At 51.9% G+C, this 22685-nt stretch overlaps 2 protein-coding genes across 7 annotated transcripts in view; one reads left to right on the top strand and one right to left on the bottom strand.

Annotated features, from left to right (window-relative positions):
* The window catches only part of PSD2 (pleckstrin and Sec7 domain containing 2), a 124560-nt gene extending 113114 nt beyond the window's left edge, over positions 1 to 11446 (top strand). For 2 of the 3 annotated variants that reach the window (XM_047730936.1, XM_047730935.1), the window contains exons 9-15: positions 460 to 503; positions 1590 to 1780; positions 1955 to 2025; positions 2461 to 2618; positions 3540 to 3684; positions 5012 to 5155; positions 8823 to 11446. In XM_047730936.1, coding sequence (XP_047586892.1) covers positions 460 to 503; positions 1590 to 1780; positions 1955 to 2025; positions 2461 to 2618; positions 3540 to 3684; positions 5012 to 5155; positions 8823 to 9032 — 963 coding nt within the window. In that variant the 3' untranslated portion in view covers positions 9033 to 11446. The remainder of the gene's footprint in view (positions 1 to 459; positions 504 to 1589; positions 1781 to 1954; positions 2026 to 2460; positions 2619 to 3539; positions 3685 to 5011; positions 5156 to 8822) is intronic. The other variant, XM_047730937.1, reaches the window with a different exon arrangement.
* Positions 11447 to 13285: 1839 nt separating this feature from the next.
* NRG2 (neuregulin 2) overlaps positions 13286 to 22685 on the bottom strand; it is a 176024-nt gene continuing 166624 nt past the window's right edge. For 3 of the 4 annotated variants that reach the window (XM_047730934.1, XM_047730932.1, XM_047730933.1), the window contains 5 exons: positions 21082 to 21184; positions 18880 to 19003; positions 18424 to 18551; positions 17400 to 17627; positions 13286 to 15226 (listed from right to left, as the gene is read on the bottom strand). In XM_047730934.1, the coding sequence (XP_047586890.1) occupies positions 14473 to 15226; positions 17400 to 17627; positions 18424 to 18551; positions 18880 to 19003; positions 21082 to 21184 (1337 nt within the window). In that variant the 3' untranslated portion in view covers positions 13286 to 14472. The remainder of the gene's footprint in view (positions 15227 to 17399; positions 17628 to 18423; positions 18552 to 18879; positions 19004 to 21081; positions 21185 to 22685) is intronic. The other variant, XR_007127611.1, reaches the window with a different exon arrangement.

The following is a 22685-nucleotide window of genomic DNA, read 5'->3' on the forward strand; positions in this document are numbered from 1 at the left end:
ATTGTCTCCGTCACTCTTCTTATCATAATTATCTTCTTCACCATCAAGAAGGGCTTGTTAAGAATGTATTTGTGAGACTAAATAATCCCAGGCCCAACACCTACCTATCCACTTCTCCTCATCTACCCATTTACCCAACCTCACATGCCCCCATCCTTTTATCCATTCACCTACCCAGAAAATCATTCGCCTGCCCCCCCTCACATTCACCCATTTCCCCATCCACCTACTAACCTATCTAACCAACTCTTCCTCAAATCTATACACCCATTCATCTAAACAATCATCTACCCACCCATCCCTCATTCATTCGCCCATCCAACAGTTGTGAATCAAACATTTATTTTGTCCCACTGACTAGAAAGTTGCTTCCTCACTGCAACCACATTACTAAAGGTAGATGGAGATTTCTCTGACTCTTCATCTGAACTCCTCTCTTTCTCTTTTCCTCTGTCCCAGACCCTTTACAACTCTATCAAGAATGAAAAGCTGGAATGGGCCATGTGAGTAGTACCCATGGGCACAGGTATAGGGAAAGTGAAGGGAAGGAGAAGGGGGAGTGGCTGACGGTGCCTGGAGGACACTCCTGTCACTCTCCATGGTGCTGATTTCTCCCAAACCACAGCTCTGGTGACCCCTGTCCAGCTGGCCAGTGCCAGGTGTTAAGTTCCCCTTAGGGTACATTTTCTGTCTTGATTAAAAAAAAAAAAAAAAAACAACTTGTATGGAATTAATTAAACTGTGACTTTAGTTTCATGATGTCTACACCTTATTTTCTGTACTGGGGATATTGGCACTATTCCAATGATGATAGCTCTTCCCGTTTTGGGAAGTAGGCAGACAGGAGGCACGAATCCCCTTATAACACTAAGAATATGACCATATTTATGTAGTGACTGCTCTTGGCAGTAGAGAGAGGTGGTTGTCTGCCAACTTCTTCCCCTGCAAAGGCAGTGAGACCTGGAGGTGCCCAGCCATCTGGAAAGAGGTGTGGTGACCTTGCTGGGTCAGGAGACTGAGAGGCTCCTGGGGAAAGTGGCTGCCCCAGCCTCCTGTGCTCCCCAGGGCAACCTTGGTCTTTGGGTTCATGTAGAGGTCACCCATGTAAGGATTGTTAGGAAGCCCAATAACCCTGGGAAGAGCTGACATTTTCTCCCAGGGCTCTAATGGGGAACCTAAACTTTAGGGTCCTCATCTACTGGCCCAGGGCCAGCTCAGACAGTGTCTTTGGGACTTGGGCAGCCACTTTAGTTTGGCTATGGGTCACTGCTCCCTGGGACTGGGCTTTCAGGGTTGGAAAGAGGAGAAGAAAGACCAGGAATAAAACTAGTAAGGTCTCCAACTTTGTGGTCAGTGGTAAGGATTAGAGAGAGCTTGGAGGCCAAGAATCACAGCTCAGGGGACATGGGTCAGAATTGAAGAGTGAAGGGACGGATCAAAGATCTGGATCTGTGATCTGGAATCGGAACCTTCTTATCTCTGCTCATTACCTCTGACTCTTTCCTAGAGTTGGGTTGGTGGGGAGAGAACATGTCCATGTGGGGCTAAGGCTTCCATGGAGATGGTGCTCAGGCCTAGCATTTTCCTAGTGATGAGGACGAGCTGAGGAAATCACTGTCTGAGCTGGTGGATGACAAGTTTGGGACAGGCACCAAGAAAGTGACACGAATCTTGGATGGTGGCAACCCCTTCCTGGATGTCCCGCAGGCTCTCAACGCTACCACCTACAAGCATGGTGTGCTGACTCGGAAGACTCACGCCGACATGGATGGCAAGAGGAGTGGGTGTCAGGCGGGGGAAGGGGCACGGGGAGGGATGCTAGTTCAGGGGAGAGGTTCTGGCTCCCATAGTCACTGCTCTAGGGTTGCACACCCTGGTAGACATGCAGGGGCATGCAGGGGAGGAGATATCGGGCTGCATAGTTGTGGCTGCACTACCCATACTCCATCCCTAGCACCCCGTGGGAGGCGTGGCTGGAAGAAATTCTACGCGGTGCTCAAAGGGACCATCCTGTATCTACAGAAGGTGAGAGACTGCCCCAGAGCCCTTACCCAGGTAGGGTCAGTGCTGTCCTTCAACCGGCCCCTGTCTAGTGGTGCCCAGAGTGGCCCTGGCAGGACCTGGGGCTTAGGCAGATGCTGAGCCCTTCTCTCATTAAAGCCTGACTTGGGCTCACAGAGCTTCGGGTTTTCAGGGAGGAATCTTTCAAATACCCAGGGGCTCAGAAGATACACAGTGGAAGCTCTGAGCCTTGGGACAAACCAGGCTGTGGAGAGGAGTGGCTGGTGGGCTTTGTTGGGGTGGGCATTGTACCACAGTGGCAAGAGCTAAAGAATGGAGGGAGTAGAGGGACAGGAGTGAGAGCACGAGGGAGGGATGGTGAGGGTGGAGGAAGTGTGGATTAGCGAACCCAAGCCTGCTGATGACAGAGGCTTGCTTGCCCCTGGCCCACCTGTCCAGGATGAGTACAGGCCTGACAAAGCTCTGTCCGAGGGCGACCTGAAGAATGCCATTCGTGTGCACCATGCTCTGGCTACCAGGGCCTCCGACTACAGCAAGAAGTCCAATGTGCTCAAGCTGAAGACAGCTGACTGGAGGGTCTTCCTCTTCCAGGCACCGTAAGTAGGAGTGGGAGCCCCTCCCTCCCACCCTGGGCTCAGGGCCTACAGCCTTGACTGACTGCACCCTGCTCCTCACCCGCCTTAGGTGAGGTGCTGTTGGCTTGCCCTCATGTCAGCCATAAGAGTGAGTGTGTCTGCGTGGCGCAGACTGACAGCTGGGGTCCCCTGAAGTAGAGGTTCTCAAGTGTGGGCCTGTCAGCATCTCCTGGAAATGTGTTAGAAATGCAGTTTTTCAGGCCCCACATAGACCTACTGAATCAGCAGCTATGGGGCTGGGCCAGCAGTTGTGTTCTAACAGGCCAAACATTCTGGTGCACACTGAAGTCCCTACATCAGGGCAAATGGGGTTGTAATGAATTCCCTCACTGTAAATTGGGGTGGGGAAATGAATGGGAAAGACTCAGCTTACAGTGTCCCCAGAAGGCCTTCCCTCTACTCTTCTACACCCTATTCTGTGACTTGAGATTGGAGTTTCATATGTCAGAGGAGCTTAAAAGCAGAGAGGCTGGTAGAGGGCCTCTCAGGATGGGAGTGGGCATTGTGGGCAAGGTAGTGGGGCAGGGACCAGAGGCCTGAGTGGGGATACCCCTTGCCTGTTGCCTCTAGGATCCACTGATCCAGGGATCAGTCTGGGCCCACTGACCCATGACTGTTAACTCTGGGCCTAGAGAACTTTCTTTCCATGTAAAAATCCAGGTCTTGACCCAGAAGCTGGGACAGAAGCAAGCTCCCTACACAGACTTGACCGGACCCATCCAGTCCCCATTCTGCCATCCCCCCTCACTCCTTTGTCCCCCTTTGTGAAAGGAGTGACTCCTACCCTGTGCCAGGATAGCAGTGGGTCCTGGGTGCTGGGTGGGGGACAGGGAGTCCTATTGTGAGGAGCTGGTGCCCTCTCCCCTCTCCTCCTGTCCCCAGGAGCAAGGAAGAAATGCTGTCCTGGATCCTTAGGATCAACCTGGTAGCTGCCATCTTCTCAGCCCCCTCCTTCCCTGCTGCTGTCAGCTCCATGAAGAAGTTCTGTCGGCCCCTGCTGCCCTCCTGCACCACTCGCCTCTGCCAGGTATAATCTCCTGGGACCCCAACACCACCTCCTCAGGCTGCGTCTAGCACCTCTCCCCACTGCCGCCTTTCAGCAGTCTCTACCTCCTCCTATATGGTGCCTGGTCTTGGACTAAGAGACAGGGTGAAGAGACAGATCTTCTCCATCCCCATTGCACCCCATGCCCATTTACAGATGGGAAGACTGAGGCCACCCTCAGTGGGGTGGATAATATAGGCACCACACAGAGGCCTGCATTCTTCTCTGCCAGTGGTGTAATAGCCTGTCGATGTCATTGTGAGTCTTGGGAATGGTGCATGTCTGAGCTTGGATGTGAGAGACTGTGTGTCACAGGGAGCCAGGGGATGGGCTGTGTCACAGGGAGACAGTCTGGGTCCTCATCTAGGGCTCTTTTGCTCTTCTTACTTACCCTGAATTATTTTATTTGTAATCCTAAAAAAACTCTTGCTCATCAGTACTTGAGTTTTTCAGGGGTTTTCTGGAGAGGAGAGGATACATGGTGGAGCACCCCTTGGGATGCGGAGAGAAGGAGGAGCTCCATACTTCCTGTCTTTGTCAGGGCCCCTTTCATAGCGGGCCCTTGTCCTGGGTCTCTCCGCTGAGCCCCTCAGTGACAGCTTCTGCCCAGAGCCCCTGTGCATGTGCAGATGGTGCCCACACACACACAGCCCACACACACATTTACCATATGGGGACTCGTGTGCACATGTGCATGCACACCTGCTGGGTACACACACCCCCACTGCACACATGCATCACACATGCGCACACACACGCAGCTCGTTGCCCACACAGAACCAAGTGGTCTGCCTGTACTTTGGTGGGTGAGACGTATGCACGCACTTGTCTGTGAGTGACAGTGTCTCTGACTGTCTGCGTGTGACGCTGGGACTTTGACCATCATGTGTGCCTGGGCAAGAATCCAAGAGAATGTGTGCCTCATATGGAGCCAGGCGTAGCCATGGCCAGACTGTCCCTTGGTCCACTGTGTTTGTGTGTGCATGTGTGAGTCCATATGAACCAGTGTGGGGTGCTGGTTCTGGTGGGATGGTGTGTCTATGTCAGGTGTCTGTGTGGGCCTTCTAGTGTGAGGGTCTCTCATTTCCCAAGTCTGCCGTGGATTTATTTAGTAGGAGGGCTGATGCCAGTGAAAGCAAGGCTGGAAGGAGTAGGGTGGAGGACCACTCCCTTAGGTCCCCCATATACTTGATGACACTGGCCAGGCCTCAGTTTTCCTTTGTGGAAGCAGACCCAGCATGACAGGTGCAGACTCACGTCTATGACGTCTTGAGAGTGGGACCTCATAGTCCGGGACTTGTCTTTGCAGGAGGAGCAACTGCGTTCTCATGAGAATAAGTTGAGGCAGGTGACTACGGAGCTGGCTGAGCACAGGTGTCACCCCATCGAGAAGGGTGTCAAGTCCAAGGAGGCTGAGGAGAACCGGCTGAAGGAGCACTATCTCACTTTTGAGGTGGGTTCTACTTGGGGGCTATTGCGAAGGACAGGGCTGGGGCAGAAGGAGGAAGCCAGCTCTCCTTCTCCTGTCACCAATATCATTCTGCAGCTGGGGGCTCCTGGTTTGAGGGTTCTCCACTTTGGGAGCTCCCCTGAGCCAGTCATGAGCCACGCAGGGCCTCCTGCGGGCCAGGCTGTGCAGTCTGGCTGCCAGTTGTTCATCAAACAGTTGTGCCTCACTTGTGTCTTTCAAAGAGCACAAGTTGGCTCCCACTCTTCTCCAAGACCCTCCTCACTTCCATACCCCCCCATGACCCAGCCTCTCGGAGAGCTGTTAAAACAAAACCATAAACAGCTCAAGCCCACCTGCACGACCCATCCCACTTTTGTCTCCCTTTCCTCTTCCACAGATGTTTATCAGGCACAGCAACTAAGTTCTCCCTCCCCTCCATCTTGCCTCTCCCTGGCCCCCACCCTGATTCTGCCTCCTGATGCTCTGTAAATGGGGCTGACAGAGCATCGCCTTCATCAGGTGAACGAGAGGGGGCCAGCCTCGGGGAGGGAGGCAGGAACCACTTGTCCCTTTTGGACTGGGCTTTGTATTGACCTGCTGGGGGGGGGTGGACCATATAGAGGCTTAGACGGAAACTTTGGGGCAGGAAAGGCAGTAAGTCACTGATCTCAGTCTCTGCATTTCTACATTTATTTCTATTGAAGTGTGAGGAAGAGAGGAGAGTTCCCAGGGAAGATCCTGACCTTTCAAAAAATAAAGCGGTACAGCTTTCAAAATCTTCTCAGACCCACTCTCTCTGCAACGTTTAAAAAAAAAAAAAAAGGGATGACAAAAGCTACAGTGGACTGATCTCTTGCCAGTTGTCAGCACGATTCCCTTGTACTGATTGATTTAATCCTCATGTCAATTCTGTTGAAATGGGTTATTATCTGCATTTTACAGATGGGAAAATTGAGGCTTGGAGAGGGCAGACCACTTCCTTGAGGTGACGGTTAAGAAGTGTAGGAACCAGGATCCTAGCCCAAACAACTGAGTGTGACTCTGGCATTTTGGTCTTTCTCACTTACCCTGGCTGAACAGGGGAGTGTGGAGGGAGGGGATGTGAAGCCCAGCAGTGAAGGGTCTTTCTGCTCATGTGCAGAGTTGTGTGAGAACAGTGTCTTCTCACTGTTCGTCGTTGCTTCTTCTAGGACCTCAGCCTCTTCTGACTGGGTGAGGGCTGGAAGCTCAGAGTCCGGCCCTCAGTTATAGTCAGCCAAATTTCCCTCCTAAATGTTTACCTTTTTATAACACTTTTTTTTTTTTTTTTTGAGAGAGAGGGGTGGGGGAAGGGGCAGAGGGAGAGAGACAATCTTTATTTTTTTAAATTTAAATTCAATTAGCCAACATATAGTACATTATTAGTTTCAGATGTAGAGTTCACTAATTCATCAGTTTCGTATAACACCCACTGTTTATCACGTCATGTGCCATCCTAATGCCTGTCACCCAGTACCCCATACCCCCACCCATCTCCCTGGGAGAGAGAGAATCTTAAGCAGGCTCCACACCTCGCATGGAGCCCAACACAGGGATGGATCTCACAACCCTGAGATCATGACCTGAGCTGAAATTAAGAGTCCAATGGTTCATGACTGAGCCACCCAGCACCTCCCCACCCCAGGTTTATAATACTTTAAATAGCTCATGAATGTACTTCTCTGTTCATGTTACTCACCAGCAGTGGACACTCCTGAATGTTTTAATCACCAATCTGATAGGTTTAGTAAGGGGTATTTCATTGCTATTTTAATTTGAATTAAAAATTCTTTAATTGTGCAGGGCACCTGGCTGGCTCAGTTGGTTGAGCATCTGCCTTGGGCTCAGGTCATGATCCCGGGGCCCTGGGTCAGCAGGGAGACTGCTTCTCCCTCTCGTCCCTGCTCATGTTCTCTATCTCTGTCTCTCTCTCTCAAATAAATAAATAAAATCTTAAAAAATTAAAAAAAATTGTAAACACACATAGCATAAAATTTATCATGTTAACCATTTTTAAATGTGTAGTTCAGTAGTATTAAGCCTACTCACACTGTTGTGCAACCGATCTCCAGAACTTTTTCATCTTTCCAAACTGAAATTATACCTATCAAAGAGCAACTCTTCTCCAACTCCCCCTGCCCCATCCTTGGCGAACACTGTTCTAGTTTCTGTCTCTGCAGACTCCTCTAGTTACTGCATATTAGTGGAATAATATAGAATTTGTGTTTTTGTGGTTGGCATATGCTCAAGTTTATCCATGTTGCAGCATGTGTTAGAATTTCCTTCCTTTTTAAGGCTGAATACTATTCCATTGTATGTAGATACCACATCTTCTTTATCTTTTCATCTGCTGCTGGACATTTGGGTTGCTTTCATCTTTTGAGTTTTGTAAATAGTGTTGTTGTGAACTTGGGTATGCACATATTTCTGAGACCTGCCTTAAATTCTTTTGGGTATATACTCAGAAGTGGTACTGCTGGAGTACAAGGCAATATTATTTTTAATTTGCTGAAGAACAACCATACTGTTTCCTTTTTTGGAAAAATATTTATTTATTTATTTATTAGAGTATGGCAGAGAGAGAGAAGGAGAGAGAGAAGATTTCAAGCAGACTTCCCAGTGAGCACAGAGCCCTGTGGGGGGCTCCATCTCATTGACCCTGGGATCATGACCTGAACCAAAACCAAGAGCCACCAGGCGCCCCCAGACTGTTTCCTATGGCGGTAGGCCATGGTTCCCACCAGCAGCACATGAGGGTTCTAATCTTCCTGCACCTTCACCAACACTCACTCTCTGACTTTTCTCTGATAGTAGATGTTCCAATAGGTGTGAGAGGGTATCCTTTGTGGTTTTGAGGTGCATTTCCCTGATGACGAGTGGTGTTGAATGTCGTTTTATGAGCTTATTGACTATTTGTATGTCTTCTTTGGAGAAATGTCTCAGATATTTGCCCTTTTTAAGTTGGGTTGTATTTCTGTTATTGAATTGTAGGAGTTTTTCTTATATTCTTGATAGTAGACCCTTATCAGAGGATTTGCAAATTTTTTTTCCATTCTGTGGATTGCCTTTTCACTCTATTGATTGTCCTTTGATACACATGAGATTTTTTTTAAAAAAAGATTTTATTTAGGGGCACTTTTACCTTTATTTTAAAGATTATTTTTTATTATTTATGAGAGAGAGAAAGAGAACACAAGCAGGGGGCGGGGCAAAGGGAGAGGGAGAAGAAGACTCCCCACTGAAGCAGGGAGCCTGATGGGGGTGGGTGAGTCCAAGACCCTGGGATCATGACCTGAGCTGAAGACAGACCCTTAACTGACTGAGCCACCCAGGCACCCTGATGCACAAGAGTTTTAAATTTTGTAATCCCATCTGTCAACTTTTATTTTGGTTGTCTGTACTTTTGCTGTCATACTCATCATTGCCCCTTAACTTGAATTTTTAAAATTAGGAATTAAAGTTCTGTGTATGCCCCTTGCCTATTTTTTAATTGGATTGTTTATCTCCTTTTTATTGATTTGTGAGAGCACTCTGAATATTAAGGAATTAGTTTTTGTCACATAAGGTCCAAATACTTTTTTTTTTTTTTTTTTTTGCATTTTCTTGTTTGTCCTTTGACTTTGTTTTTGGCCTTTCTCTGCCTTTTTTCTAGAAAAGCCGTTATGAGACCTATATCCACCTCCTGGCTGTGAAAATCAAAGTGGGTTCAGATGACCTGGAGCGGATTGAGGCCCGACTGGCCACTCTGGAAGGGGACGACCCTTCTCTGCGCAAGACACACTCAAGCCCCGCCCTCAGTCAGGGCCATGGGACTATGACTGGCAGCAGAGCTACAAAGGATACCACGGGGCCTGACACTTAGCTGGTGTGGATGGGCAGGCCCCAGAGGCAGGCAAATGTCCCTAGAGGGGTCAGTGAGCACAATTCCAGCCAGGGGCCACTCGCGCCAGCTCCAGGCAGTTGACAGGCAGCCAGAGGGGTGTAGAGAGCCCTGTGGCCCAGGGAGATGGAGATGTTCTTTGTGGCACTGATCTTCTTGCTTCCTGGAGTTGATCTGGGCCTCAGACCTTCTCTCCAGCCCTCGCATTCCTCTCTACCACCAAGCCTCATTGTCTAGGCCAGTTGTGTGCATGCTCTAGCCATGATCTCACTGGAGGAGAAGGAAGGGCAGCTGGTTTTGCAGGCCCTCCTCCCCTTCTCACAAGTTCCTTCCCTCATCTCTCTTGTTCCCAAGGGCAGGTCTGGACTCCAGCTGTCAGCTTGGGTCCCCACCTGTTCTCATCCACCTTCCTTAGACTTGAACAGCAGCAGGTCTGTGGACCACCAGCACCATCCTGCCTGTGCTCCCCCTACCCCCACCCCGTAGCTTCTGGAACCACGCCCTGTTCTCCTGTCTCCCTTTGCAATAATCCAGTACCTGGGCCTGCTCTCCTGATGTCAAGCTGTCTACTCATGTGTGTGTCTACCTCCCCTTCCATTCATGGAGGCCACTCCTACTTTCTTTTATATGGACAAAAATGTATATATATAAGAATTATATATATATGGAACCCCTTTAAAGATGATTTTGGAATTGATATCAAGATGAAATAAGATGAAGGAAAAGCCTATTTCAGAACTCTACCTGTTAGTGAGGAAGGCTGTTACCTGGCCCCTTGGTGGCCCAGACACTCTGGGAGAGAAGGTGCTGACCTCCTCTCACTCCCTTTTCCCCTCTTCCGGCTGACCTGTGACTTACACTGCTCTTACAGTTGATGTTTGGAATAAATAGACAGCGTGTGTGTGTGTGTATGCTACCCCATCTGTCCCATGGGCATTCTGGGGTGTTAGTGGGATGGGACCATGGCCTTGTTTATATTTTGGTCTTTATGTTGGTGCTGCCAGGTCTCTGAGCTCCAGAGGTGGCCTCTTGTACAGATCTACTGCTCCCGGAATAAAAGACACTCTGCCTTGCAAACAGCCACTTGTCAATAAGCCCAAAGATGTTTGGTGGACGAAGGTTATGGAAGCCATTAATTCCTGGTCTTGGGAAAAGGTGGAGTAAGAAGTTGCTGATTGGTTTTTAAGCTGATATTTCTTTCACTCTTCCAGTGATTCAGAAATGCTAGCTAAGGACATGCCTGAGAAGGATGGAAAAATCTGCCACGCGATGATCAGACTAGTATCTTGTAAACCCTGAATTCCTCAGATGGACCAGCGGTGGAGGTGATGGGCCTTCAGTGAGCTATGATGAGCAGGTCCTTTATACTTTTAAAATAGATTAGTTTGGGCAGCAGTTTGACCTCAGTGGTAACATATTTAGTTAGTGGCAAGGTTGGGTTATCTTATTAAGTACCTAACACGTACAAGCACGCTCACATTTGATGCAAGGTATGTATGAGTCTGTGGAAATATATATTGATTTAAATCCAGATTATTTAATTTGGATTAGCTGATGTGTATTTTATACCCAAACCATCTGGGCCCTTCATTTTGCTGAGGGGAAGTAAGTGTTCATTTAAATGAACTTGAAAGAGCAATGTAACATAACAGAGCTCTCTGTACTTTCTCCATGCTGGCTCAAAGGTCTTTGATTTTTGGGGTCAGCTTCCCATCCTCTACCTCATGCGGGTGGGTGAATGAAAGCAGAGGAGCAAGTTTCTGTCTGCTGCAGACAGGCTTCCCTGAACACTAGTGATGTCTCCCATCAGTAAAAAAAATCTTTAGTTCATTTTCTTAATTGTATAATTATTTATTGTAAATTATATACATGTACTACTGTACTAAAATATTATGTACATTATAAAACATACACAAAAATAGAAATTTAAAAAGATGAGATGAAAATAAACCTAAATGAAAGTTCTAATATATTATTTTTCCTGCATTCTAATGGACCATCATATTTCCCCCAACTTCTGCCTGTAATATGCCCATTTTCCAGGACTGTCCAAATCCAGGGGCTGGAGGACCGTGGGTGAGATGCAATAAGTGGATTGCGTCACCTGGTGGTCCTGGGAAGTGGCTCTGGGCTCAGGGACTTCTGGGGGCTGACCCTTGACCACAGTGTTTCTTCAACCTTCATTTTCTTATTCAGTGAAGGTCACCAGTGCTGCACACTGTGCTAGGTGCTGAGGATAGTGTGGTGAGAAAAGGACCAAGCAGCTCTCTGTCCACATGGGGCTCACAGTCTAGTGGAGAGGGGACAGGCAGTCACCATTACCATTTAGAACCCTGGGAGCACTGGGGAGAAAGCCAAAACTGACCTGGCAGAGAGAGAAGAAAGAACTGGAGTGGAGAAGAAGACTCTGATTCAGGAAGCCACCTGAATGTCCTGAGTGCTCCTGGAGGGCGGGGTGGTAGTAGGAAAGTCCCTTAACAGGGCTATACCTCTTCCTGATGGGCCACACTAAGGACATCTCAAGGCAGAAATTTGAGAGACAGAGTGGGAAATGAGCCTCTCTGGCCACATCTCTCCCAGGTCCCATTCATACCTGTGAAATGAATGGGTGGTGAATTCCATTAGGTTCTGGCCTTAGACTCCTGGTGGGTGTTTTAGGATCCAGATCAGAAAACCAAGCTACCAAACTATTCAATACAACTACCTGGGGTCATGAAAAGTCCAGGGGGGGGTGGTTCACCAAGACGCCAGTCACAATTACTGGGGTCCACATAGAGGTCAGGTGGGTTCACTGTTGTCAGAGGTGGTTTCTTACTGAAAATTTAGAAGGTAACAGCAACTCAGAGCCCTCAGAAGGGTCAAATTTGACCCTGAGGGTTTGTGAAAAGGTCAATGGGTTCACCAAGAAGTCGTTCACGATTATTGGGGTTCACATAGAGGTCAGAAGTCATATAGAGGAATTATTGGCTGTCAGAAAATTTTAAAGCCAACAGTAAACTAACTCAGAGCCAGCAAAGGGATCTGGATGAGATCACCAGATGGGGCCTGGGAGAGATCAGTGATTTGCAGGTTTATATACCATCTAGTTCACTCTTTCCTTTGTTTCTTTGTAACAGGTGCATTTTCCCCCAGCACCCCCACAGTGAACACAATGACTTTAGTTCTTTACTTTTCCTCATCAACTCCGTTTCATCCAGCTTTTGCCATTCTGTGATTCAAGAATGCAAAGCACAGGATACCATCATCATCAAATTAACCATTAATAGGCATCATGTGCCAGAAGCATTCCTGGGTGCTTTATATATAATCTCCACAACAACCCTTTGAGGTAGGTGTCAGTATCACCACTTTACAGCTGAGGAAACAGCAGCCTAGAGAAGTCACACCGCCAAGGAGGGCAGAGCTGGAACTGGAGCTCAGCTCCTCTCAACCTTAAGCCTCTCTGGCCCTCCCATTTGTAGGTCTCTAAACTGACCACATACATTCTAGGGGCATCTGTGCATGCGTGCGCTCAAGTCAACCACCTGAGACCTCTGGATAGAAGACTCCCTTGTGTCTGGCTGGAACATAAGGGTTCCTGGCACTGGGCACTGGTTTAATAAATGAGTCAACGAGGGAAAAGACTTCTTAACCCTGGACCTCCATCTGCCTTCTCTATGCCTTCATCAGGGACTGCAGGTTTAGACAGGCCCTGGCTCTGAGGGGCTATAAAGTTGGGAGAAGCACAACACCCTGTGGGCTTACAAGCTGCAGCAGCTGTGGTCTTCCTGGCAGCCAAGGGTACCCATTATGCCATCTTGCATGTCCAGGCTTTGCCTGTGACATGCCTGAGGCCGCAAGGGTCATCTTGCCTCAGCTGCCCCAGTGCCAACCCCACAAGCCTTCCCTTCTCACCCACATAGGCCGGAAATTGCTGCCTCAGTGCAGTCCCAGTAGCTCCAGGGCAGGAACTGGGCCAGGGTTCTGAGACTGAGCTCAAAGCAGAGTAATATGCATCAGCCCCTTGGACAGGTTCCCTGGCAGGTAGTCCCGGGATACCTTGTGAATATTCTTGGGAAAGGGAAAGGGTTGCAGCCTGTCCTAGGGGCTGAAGCATGGTAGATTAGAGGGACTGTCTCTTCCTCCCTGGGACTACCCTGGCCCTCTCCAGTCTCCACACCGGCATCCATCCATCTCCACCCAGGTCCTCATTGTCTTCTCTCCCCACCAGGGGGCTAGGCACACACAGTCAAACATGAGTTATTTCTGATTTTATTTATAATATAAAAATGTTCAAGTGTCAACAGTCAGGTGTTTGGACATTTCAGGGCAGGGTTCCCATTTGTTTGGTGTATTTTTTGATTTTTTTTTTTTTTTTAAACAATTACCTTTTTGACAAATTAGCAGTGGACCCAGTTTTGCGGGGGTGGGGAGGACAGGGCTGGAGAGGGAGTGGAAGTCGTAGGTGGCTTGGGGTCTGGAAGAAATGGTGTTACTTTATTGCTAAAAGGGGAATCAAATAACACTGTGGAGTGGCTCTTCTCGGTCCCAGCGTGACCATGCATCCAATCTAAAGAATCTGAAATGCAAAGGACATGCAGGCATAAAATAGAAAAGACAACCTGTAAACGAAGGTGCTGCAGAGGACGGAAGGGCATCCTGGAGGCCACAGGGAGGAGGAGCCGGAAAGTTGGGGCCCTGGAAGAGCTGCCCCCTCCCTGGAGCCAGGACTGTCGGGAAGATCTCTGTCTCAGTGCCCCCTCCCTTAGCAGCTGTAAGGAACAGGGAGGCCCTCTCCCCATTCTGGTTGCTGTCGCTGGGCCTTAAGTCTCCCTCTGAATGTTACCTGACCCCAGCTCTAGCTCCAAGCCTAGATCCCTGCCTTCTCTTCACCGGGTCGGGGGACTCAAGATCTGCCTGGGGGCAAAGCTGCTACTGTTCTCATTTTCTTTCTCAGGGCCAGTCCCCTCCCCGCCCCCACCAGCACCCAGCAGCCTCTTCTTTGCCAGCTTCCTCTCACCCCTGCCAGCTTGGGATCCTACATTCCCCTAACCCCCACCCCACAACCCTTCTTCTCTCCAGGAGCCCCAGATTAGCGTACAGCAAAAGGCACCACAATATAGGTTTCTATTAAAGAGTCAAAAAATTGGCCCATCTCTCTTTTTTTTTTGTTGTTTCTTTTTTTTTTTTCCGAAGCTGTAAATCAGGATGTTACATATAAATAGTTTCCCTATAAAAACGTCTTTGCCGTTAGCTAGTATTATAAGAGAATTTTTGCTAAAATGAAAATAAAACATTTTGTTATACCTTTTTCCTTTTATAGAAAATAAAAATATTTTTTATTTCTTTTTTTTCCTCCTTTTTCTCTCCAGGCGGTGGTCTCTGTCCTCCTTAAAGACAGTGGGGCAGGCGAGGCGGAGGGGGCGGCGGGCGGCGGGGGCCCCTAGAGGGGCGCCGAGTCCTGCTTGCCCCGCGGGGGCGGCCCGCGGCTGTGTCTGCTGCTGGCCCGCGTGCTGTGGCTGTCCAGGGAGTAGTAAGTCCTGCTGTCGGCCGCCGGGCACAGGGGCGGCGAGTCCGAGCGCAGCGCGTCGTGAGGCCCGCGCAGGCCGAGAAAAGGCGTGCTCTCGGCCGCCAGCGCCCCGTCCGCGTCGTCGTCCGAGGCAGAAGCCGAGCCGCCACCCGAGCCGCTGCTCAGCGATAGCGAGTCCCGCGCCGCGCGTGCGCGCTGCGCCGCCAGCCCGTTGAGGCGCGAGCGGCGCCAGCGCCGGGGCCCCGCCGACGTCCTGCGGGACGCGCCGCGAGCGCGCGGCCGCGGCGGTGGCGGGGGCGCGCACTCCTGCGTGGTCTCGTACTCGTCGTCCTCCGGGATGCGGAAGGGGCTGGCGGGCAGGCTGCCCAGGCTGCCGCCCAGCGCGCAGGCCCCGCGCCGCGGCCCCGGCCCCGTCGCGGGGTAGTAGTAGCTGTCGTAGCTGCGCTGCATGTCCGCGCCCGGCCCGGGCCCCGGGCCGGGGGGCGCCGGCTGCCGCAGTAGCGGCTGCTGCTCCGCCAGGCGGTAGCTGATGGGCGCGGCCGGCGGCAGCGACACTGCGTGCGCCGAGTTGGGGGACGTGATCTCAAAAGTCGGCACCTGCGTGGCCAGCGAGTAGTGGAAGTCCACGGGAGAGAGGCGCGCGGGCGTGGTCAGTGCCGACACGTACCTGCGGGGAGAGGCAGAGGCATGGGCGGGGGGCTACGGGGTGGGATGAAAGGGGTGGATTCCGACGGAAAGAAGCGGTCTTGCCTGGAACTCAGCGGCTAGGAATCATGGTGGCCCTCCTTACTGTCCTTAAGCAATTTCCTTAACCTCTACCAGGCTCAGTTGCCTTATCTTTTAAGTGGGGATAACCACAATGCTCATTCCATGGCATCGCTGGGATGATTCCATAAATGTATCAAATGGAATGCCAGTGCCTGCTTGGTGATCCTTTCCGAATGATCCTTCCGTGTGGGGGATGCCCATAGTCACCAGGATTCTGAATGGTTACTTTGGGTCAGGCTCAGATTGGGGCATTTTACTTGTACTATCTCATCTAACACAGCAATACTCCATAAGACCCTCAGATTAGTTCCATACTGCACATGAGGAAAACTGACTCAAAACATTTAAGTGACCTGCTAAGGGTTCACGAAACCAGGAAGTGGTAGAGCTGGGATTTGAACCGATGCCAGGCAGGAACCAGGACTTACACTTCAGCGCTCTCAGAGTCCCCATTACTCTTTTTTTGTATCGCCTCACTTACCTCTCCACCCTCCCTCCCACGTACATCCAATTAGCTACCATTCCCCAACTCCTGGAACACACCCTGTGCCCTGCTCTACCCCATTCAGGGCCTAGTTGTTCGCTCTGGTCATTATAGGACTCCAGGGCCCCTCCTTCACGGTATGCAGTTTTCCAGAGCAATCTTTTACCATCACTGTTTTGCTTAAGGAGGCCATTCCTGCTTACCCATTCAAGGCCCCCATTATAAGCAGAGCCCAGGGCCACTGCCATTTACCTGGCCCGGCCTACCTGTTCAGAGCCAGCTCCACTCTCCCTACAGCTCACCCAGGCTCCGGGCACCTCACTCACTAGCCGTGTTCTGAAAATGGATGCTGGAAAAGCTCAGAGTGCTTCCCTTGCCTGAAGTGCTCTTCTTGTCTCTACCTCCCAACCATTCAGAAGTCCTACTTCGACTGAAAACAACAGCTGCACCTAGTGTAGGTGGCAGAGGGCTCCGTGCATATGATCTCTGATGGCCTTCTCAGGAACCATGAATGGTAGGTACAGTTTTTCATGACTTACAGCTGAGGAAACAAGGTACAGGGGTGACCAACCTCTCCAAATCACACAGGTGGTGGAGTTGGGCTTTGAAAGGTTGGTCTGAGAAACCTGGCTGCTTCCTAGAGCCTGGAGTCAGACTGGGTCTCTGCCCTGGTAGGATGGCCTGTGCTAAGCATGTTCCTTAGGTGGCTGTGGCTTGGAGTTCCTCCAGAGCAAGAACCAGGTGGGCCATCTTTGTGTCCCCAGGCAGGTCTGCTCAGCGAGGGCTAGCATGGAGTAGGCTAAGTTAGAGCAGGAGAACACTTCCTCTCCTTCTACTCCAGCTCTGAGTTCCAGTACTCAGTTCCAGTACTCTGAGTTCCAGAGTTCCCAGTACTCTGCACCTTCCTCTGCTCTCTTCCCACAGATCCCACTTGCTAAGGGCCACTGGAGGGCAGAACAAGGTGGAGGGCTGGCCTCCTGTGACTCCTGGCATGGAGTCAGGGAAGAAGGGGAGTTTCCTGGTTCACACTCTATCCAGTGCTTGGAAACTCAATGGTGTCTTGATCCCTGGGCCTTGTTGCTGATATTGCCAGGGCCTGTAGTCTTTCTTGGCTTGTGCCCAGCCTGCACTGCTCAGTCTCCTTGCAGACAGCCTCCCCTCCCACCCTCCAATCTGCTCCATTTTGGTGTCTTTCTGTTCCCGCTGGGCCATGGGACCTCTGGGTGACACCAGGGTAGAGTCACCATATGTTCTGGTTTGTCTGGAACAGCCTCTGTTTGTTCCTGATTTTCTAGTGCAATTAATTATTAACATCCCCTTCTACTTTGAAAAGTGTCTTAGTAGGACAATTAAACTAGACAGTCACTCCACACCAGGGTCCATTGGCTCAGCTGCAGTCCCAGTCTGTCATGAACATGCTGACGACCCTGAGCAGATCACTGAACCTCTCAGGGACCTTGGTGGCCAAGCTGAAATATAGACCTGAGAATCTTTGGAGTGTGTCTGAATTGCCGTAAGGGTCAGCCCTGGGCCAGTGGTGCCAGTTCTCTGGCCAGGGTGGGGCAGAGGGCATGAGGCAGGAACTGACCTCTCACTGTGTGGGGAGTCACGCAGGGAGTCTACGGAGTCATGGTAAGGTGGCACGGCTGCCCCACGCCGCTCTTCCAGGCTGTAGGCTGCTGCCCGCCGTGCCCGGGCCTCCACACATGCCGGGCTGTTGCACTTGCTGGTGCCCACTGAAGACAGCATGATGCCTGACTGCGAGTCGGAGGTCAGGCTTTCGGAACGTTCCAGGCTCCACGTGTGGCTCTCATGCCTGGAGAAGGTGGGTGGAGGAGAGGTGAGGGATCAGGAAGGGGCAGGACAGCCCAGCAGGTGTGGTCCAAGGGCCCGCCCCCTCCCTGGTTCTTATTGCATTTCAGGCATCCTCAGCTCACCGCCCTTCTCCACTCTGAGCCAACGTGTCACACCATGATCTAGGGGGGAGGGAGGGCCAAGTGACCTGTGGATGGCTGGGCTGCCATGTGCACGAGCCTCTTCTTTTCCTCTGTGCCACCATCCTCCCCCTAGCCTTGGCCCGGGGCTCCCTGTGGGGGATGCTTCCACTCCCATGGTCCTTGGCCACCTATGTCAGGAGCGCAGCCCTCGTGGCCAATACCTGGGGGCCCTGTCTAGTCCATGCCGCTCCCCAGGGAAGAAGGCCAACTATGGTATTTCTTGAGCTCCATGGACCTTTGTGCTTGGGCGGGCAGACCTCCCCACTCTAAAGGAATGGAAGCTACGGGGAACTAGGTTCATATGAGCAAACCCAAGAGAGGGCATCAAATAGGTGTGGGTGTTTGAATGAGGAGGCACTTAACGCCGGATAACGTGATGCCAGCACTCAGTGTCAGGTGGGAGCCCAGGGATGTTGTTGTTCCTCTGGGGTCAGTTTAGACTGGAAAAGGGAATCCGGGCCACTGAGGATCTGGATGAATGTTTGCTTGTGGGTTCTGGTCTGAGGTGCTCCACCTCCTGCCTCGGACTCTGACGGACCCTCAACACAGAGCCGAGCCTGGCTGGGGGGTTTCTCTGTGTGTCCCCAGGCAGACGTGCACCTGGCCGGTGCCCACCTGTGGCTGGAGGTGGGGGTGGCCGTGGAACAGTGGTGAGAAGGAGAACAGGAGTGGCTCCCAGAAAAGGTGGTCTCGGTTTCCCTCCTGATGACGTGGTCCGTGGCTGGCACGTTCTTGGAGATATACTGTAACAGACACAGTTGGGTGGGAGTTCGTGATAGGTTACTGGGTTGGCCTTCCTTCCTGGTGGGGATGGGGAAGCGACACACTCAGTTTCAGGCTGGGGAGCGGTCCACTGGGTGAGGGACTTGGTGTTAGGGGAGCGAAGGCCCCAGCAAATCAATGCCTTGAGGAAGTGGGCAAAGCAAGGCCAGTCATCCTGGTGAGGCTAGGTAAGCAGGCAAGGCTGAACGTGGTGTGGGCCTGCTGCTGCCCTGCCTTGGCCTGGCAGGGCACAGGACAAGGCTGGCTCTCCAGTGAGGGCTCCAAGGGGGTTCTGGGAACACCACTCACATCTGCCATCTGGATCTCCTCGGGGTCCAGCCGGGGGTGGCTGGGCCCATTGGCTAAGCTCCGGTTCTGGTGGGCAGGGCACATGTTCTGCCGGAGGTGATTGTGCATCTGCTTCCGCTGTTTTCTGCATAGAAGAAGGGGGTGTTAGCCTGGCGTGCCCCCCACAGTGAGGATGACATTCCCAAGCTGGCCCCCCAGGGGAACTCTTCTAACCGCTGGCCCCATGATGCTGGGGCAGTCTCCTGCTACTGCTTTCAGCCAGGACACCACGCCCCTGCCGCCTCCACTGTCATCACCAGCTTCAATTTGGCAACACCTGAGCCCAGCGGTTCTGAGCTTTGGCTCTGCTGAGAGACTAGAACCCCACCGCTTCCTAGCTGTGTAATCCTGGGCCAGTTACTTACTCTTGCCACTTTGTACTTTCCTCATTGTAAACTGGGTGACCCCTAACCCAGTGCAAAGTCCACTGAGAATTAAGAGCTGATAAAATACTCAAGCACTGGTCCATTCATTCATTCACTCGCTCTCTCCTGGGTTCTTACTATGTGCCAGATACTGTTTTGGAACAGAGAAGGCAATGGACACAATCCCTCCCTACCCTTATGGAACTCGAAGGCCAGTAGGGGAGGCAGATAATAGACACATAAACAAATTAATGAGCAAGGTACTTTCAGTCAAGTGCACCGAGGACAATCAGACACGGAGCTGTGGTCAGGGGCTTGTGGGACTACTTTACTGTGGCCATATTAAGTGCCCAGTACCTCTGTTCTGTAAAGATCAAGCCCAGTCAAGTCATTCCCCCATTAAACACCCTCCACGGGCTCTCGCTCACGGTCCTCTCTGCACCCCAGTGTACTGTTTCCTTTAGGGCTCGCTCCTGCCCCTCCCCAGTGCCGGCCTCCTCTGGCCTCTGTGGCTCTGCACGTGTATTCCGACTCCCCACTGGAACGCACTCAGCCTCCTCACCTGCCAGCTCCTGCTCTTCTCCCAGGCTCAGCCTAAAAGCTCCTTCCTCAGGGAAACCCTTCTTGGGCTCCAGCTGAGGTTAGGCACCCCTGAAATGTATCCCGTTACACTGGACAGCACTGGCCAAGAGCCTGGTGGAGGGCCTGGTAGCCAGCAGGCATTGAATGAAGTTTGTCCAAGAAATGCTTAAATGCACTGGTGGTTAGAATAGGGGTCCCCCCCCGTTCTTGATCTCAGTTTTCCTTTTTGGGCCCAGTCTCCTGTGGGCACTTTGACCCTTAACTCCCAAGGCTGGCAGGGCCTTAGATCCCACAGATAGGCAGAGCAGGAGTCAAGATGGAGGGACTCAGTACCCTAAATGGTGGTTATGCCCAGACCCTTGCTTTCCAGATAAGAATGGACAGGACGGACCTATCATTTTTTCTGTACTACATCACTCTCCAGATGTCATGAGCTCCCTTATCATTTACAGGATAAACCCAGGCCCCCTAGCTTGGGGTTCAGTGCCCTATGGTACCATCTGGTTTCCAGTCATCTCCTTAGACTCATGCCTCTCTTTTTGCTGACCCCAGGCCTTTGCTCCAATTAGTCTGGGCTTCTCATGCTCTAGGAAACCGATCCTTTCCAGCATTTGCCTGTCAGCTCCCACTATCCTCTGGGAACTGCCCTAGTCCCCTTTCTGCACCCTTCTTCCCTTTTCCTGAGGTTCTGCCCTCATGTTTCCTCTGCCGAGAGGTGACCTGGCCCCATCTTCTCTGTGTTCTGGCCTAGACCTCTCCCACGTGGGACTAGACAGTGCCTCCTGAGGTCTCTTTGGCCCCTGGGAATATAGCCTTCCTTTGTGTGTTTGCCTACCCCCAATACTGCCCCTGTGGTGCGCTCTTGACAGGCCAGATTCTCCTTCATATCTGTCCTGTACATGTGTCCTCCGAGGTACTACTAGGATTGTTCCTACTTTATAGATGAGGACTCAGGTCCATCAGTTTGCTCAGAGTCGTGGGACATGGGAGAGCTGAATTCGAACCCGGATCTGTGCTTTTGATGATTCTGTTCACTCCCCTGGGGCCAGTCTCTTCCACCCTCTCTGCTCCTGCTTCTTGGCCTAGCCCTTTGGCCCTGCATCAGCTCAGAGGCCCCTGAAGAGGCTGTTGGGGCATAGGAGGGTTAGGGGGAGGAAGAGAGTCTGTCCTCACAAAGGCCATCCTGGAGGCACTGGCCAGAGAGTCTGACACTCACTTGGTCTTGCAGTAGGCGACAACGCAGACAATGCCCACCACCAGCAGAGCCACGCAGATGCCGGTGATAGTCAGGACCCTCTTCTGGTACAGCTCCTCAGCTTCTGCAGAGGCAGAGAAAGAGGAGGTGAGGGGGCAGGGCAGGAGGCAGATCTGTGGGGACAGTAATGCAGAGACGCCCCCCCTCCCCACCCCCAAAGCTTCAGGCTCCCTCCAGTTCAGGGCCTCCCAGCACCTTTGCATCTCCTCCTTTTCCAGCTAGCCCCTCCCTCCTGAATTGCCTTCTGTTGTCCCAAAGTCTACCCATCTATGGATCTGGTCCCAAGGGACTACCCCTGAATTCACCTTCCCAAACCATACACCCTGCCCAGAGCACGTGAATGACAAATGCAGGCAGATGGGGGTGGATGGGATGGAGGTGAAATTCCAAATGCCACAGGGGAGGGCAACCCAGCTTGACAGCAACCTTGCCCTACTCCACAATGGCCTGGTGGCTTCAAAGAGCCTGGATGGGTGGGGGAGAGCTGTTCTTCACAGCAGTGTACCGTGGCCCCCAGGGCAAAGGCCTGGCTTGCTATTTCAGCTTTGCCAAGAAGCTGGAGAGGACTCGTCCTGGGCTGGTGACAAGACATCTGACCCAGAGAGTGGACCCAGGACAGATGCCAGGAGCAGGGACAGAGCAGACCAGACCCAGAGAGTGGGGTATGGAGAGAAAGGCCTTGCTTTGTCCCTGGGCCTGGATAGCACATGGCCGTGGCCCACTCCAGCCTTTCCCTTTGCTTTCCAGAAGCCCACGAGAGGCAGCAGAACCCCTGGTGCCCTGTTTTCGAGGTGAAGCCCCCACCCTCTCTGAGGATCTGAGCTAGGCTGGGCTTCAGAACCCTCCAAAAAGAACCAACTATCTCCTCCACCTCCTACTTCTTGGTAGGGCAACCCCTGCCCTTCCAGAGCAGAGAAGACCAGGAGGAAGAAAAGGAAAAAGGTGACAGCAGCAGCCTAGACACACCCTGCCCCTCCCCACACCTGCCAGCTGGCCCCTCTGTGTGGCTCCCTCTCCCCAGCACAGGGACACGTGGAGGCTAGACCCCAAGACCTAGGTAGAGCCCTGGGAAATGTTCCTAAGTTCCTGGGCTTGCAGCACCCCTTGCGTACATTCACCAGCAAACACTGGGAGTATAAACCCTCCAGACACACACCTTTCTCGGACTCTGCCTCTCTGTATGCAGACAGACGCCTTCACAAAGGTACACTTGCATGTGTCCGGAGAAACACACACGTACACACATACGATCATGCAGTCTTCAACAGCCCTCCACCTTGGACCCCCCCATCTCGGGGCTCTGTGGTCCATGTCCTGCCTCCAGTTTTCATCCCTGCTCACCCCCCAGTCCTCTCCAATGGGGCATCTGTCTCCATCACTGCCCCGAGACCACTCCGGTCCTGGTCACCGACAGCCTCCTACTGCCAGGTCCCCTGGTCATTTGCTTCCCTCCCAGGTGACTCCCCCTGTTGGGTCCACTCCCCCTGGGTGTCCTCCTCCCTCACTGGCTGACATGTTAAGTTGCTGTTGCCTACTCTTCTCTGTGGACCACAAGGTAGAAGGGG

The sequence above is a fragment of the Lutra lutra genome, chromosome 5 (genome assembly GCF_902655055.1).
Source record: "Lutra lutra chromosome 5, mLutLut1.2, whole genome shotgun sequence".
Lineage (NCBI taxonomy): Eukaryota > Metazoa > Chordata > Mammalia > Carnivora > Mustelidae > Lutra > Lutra lutra.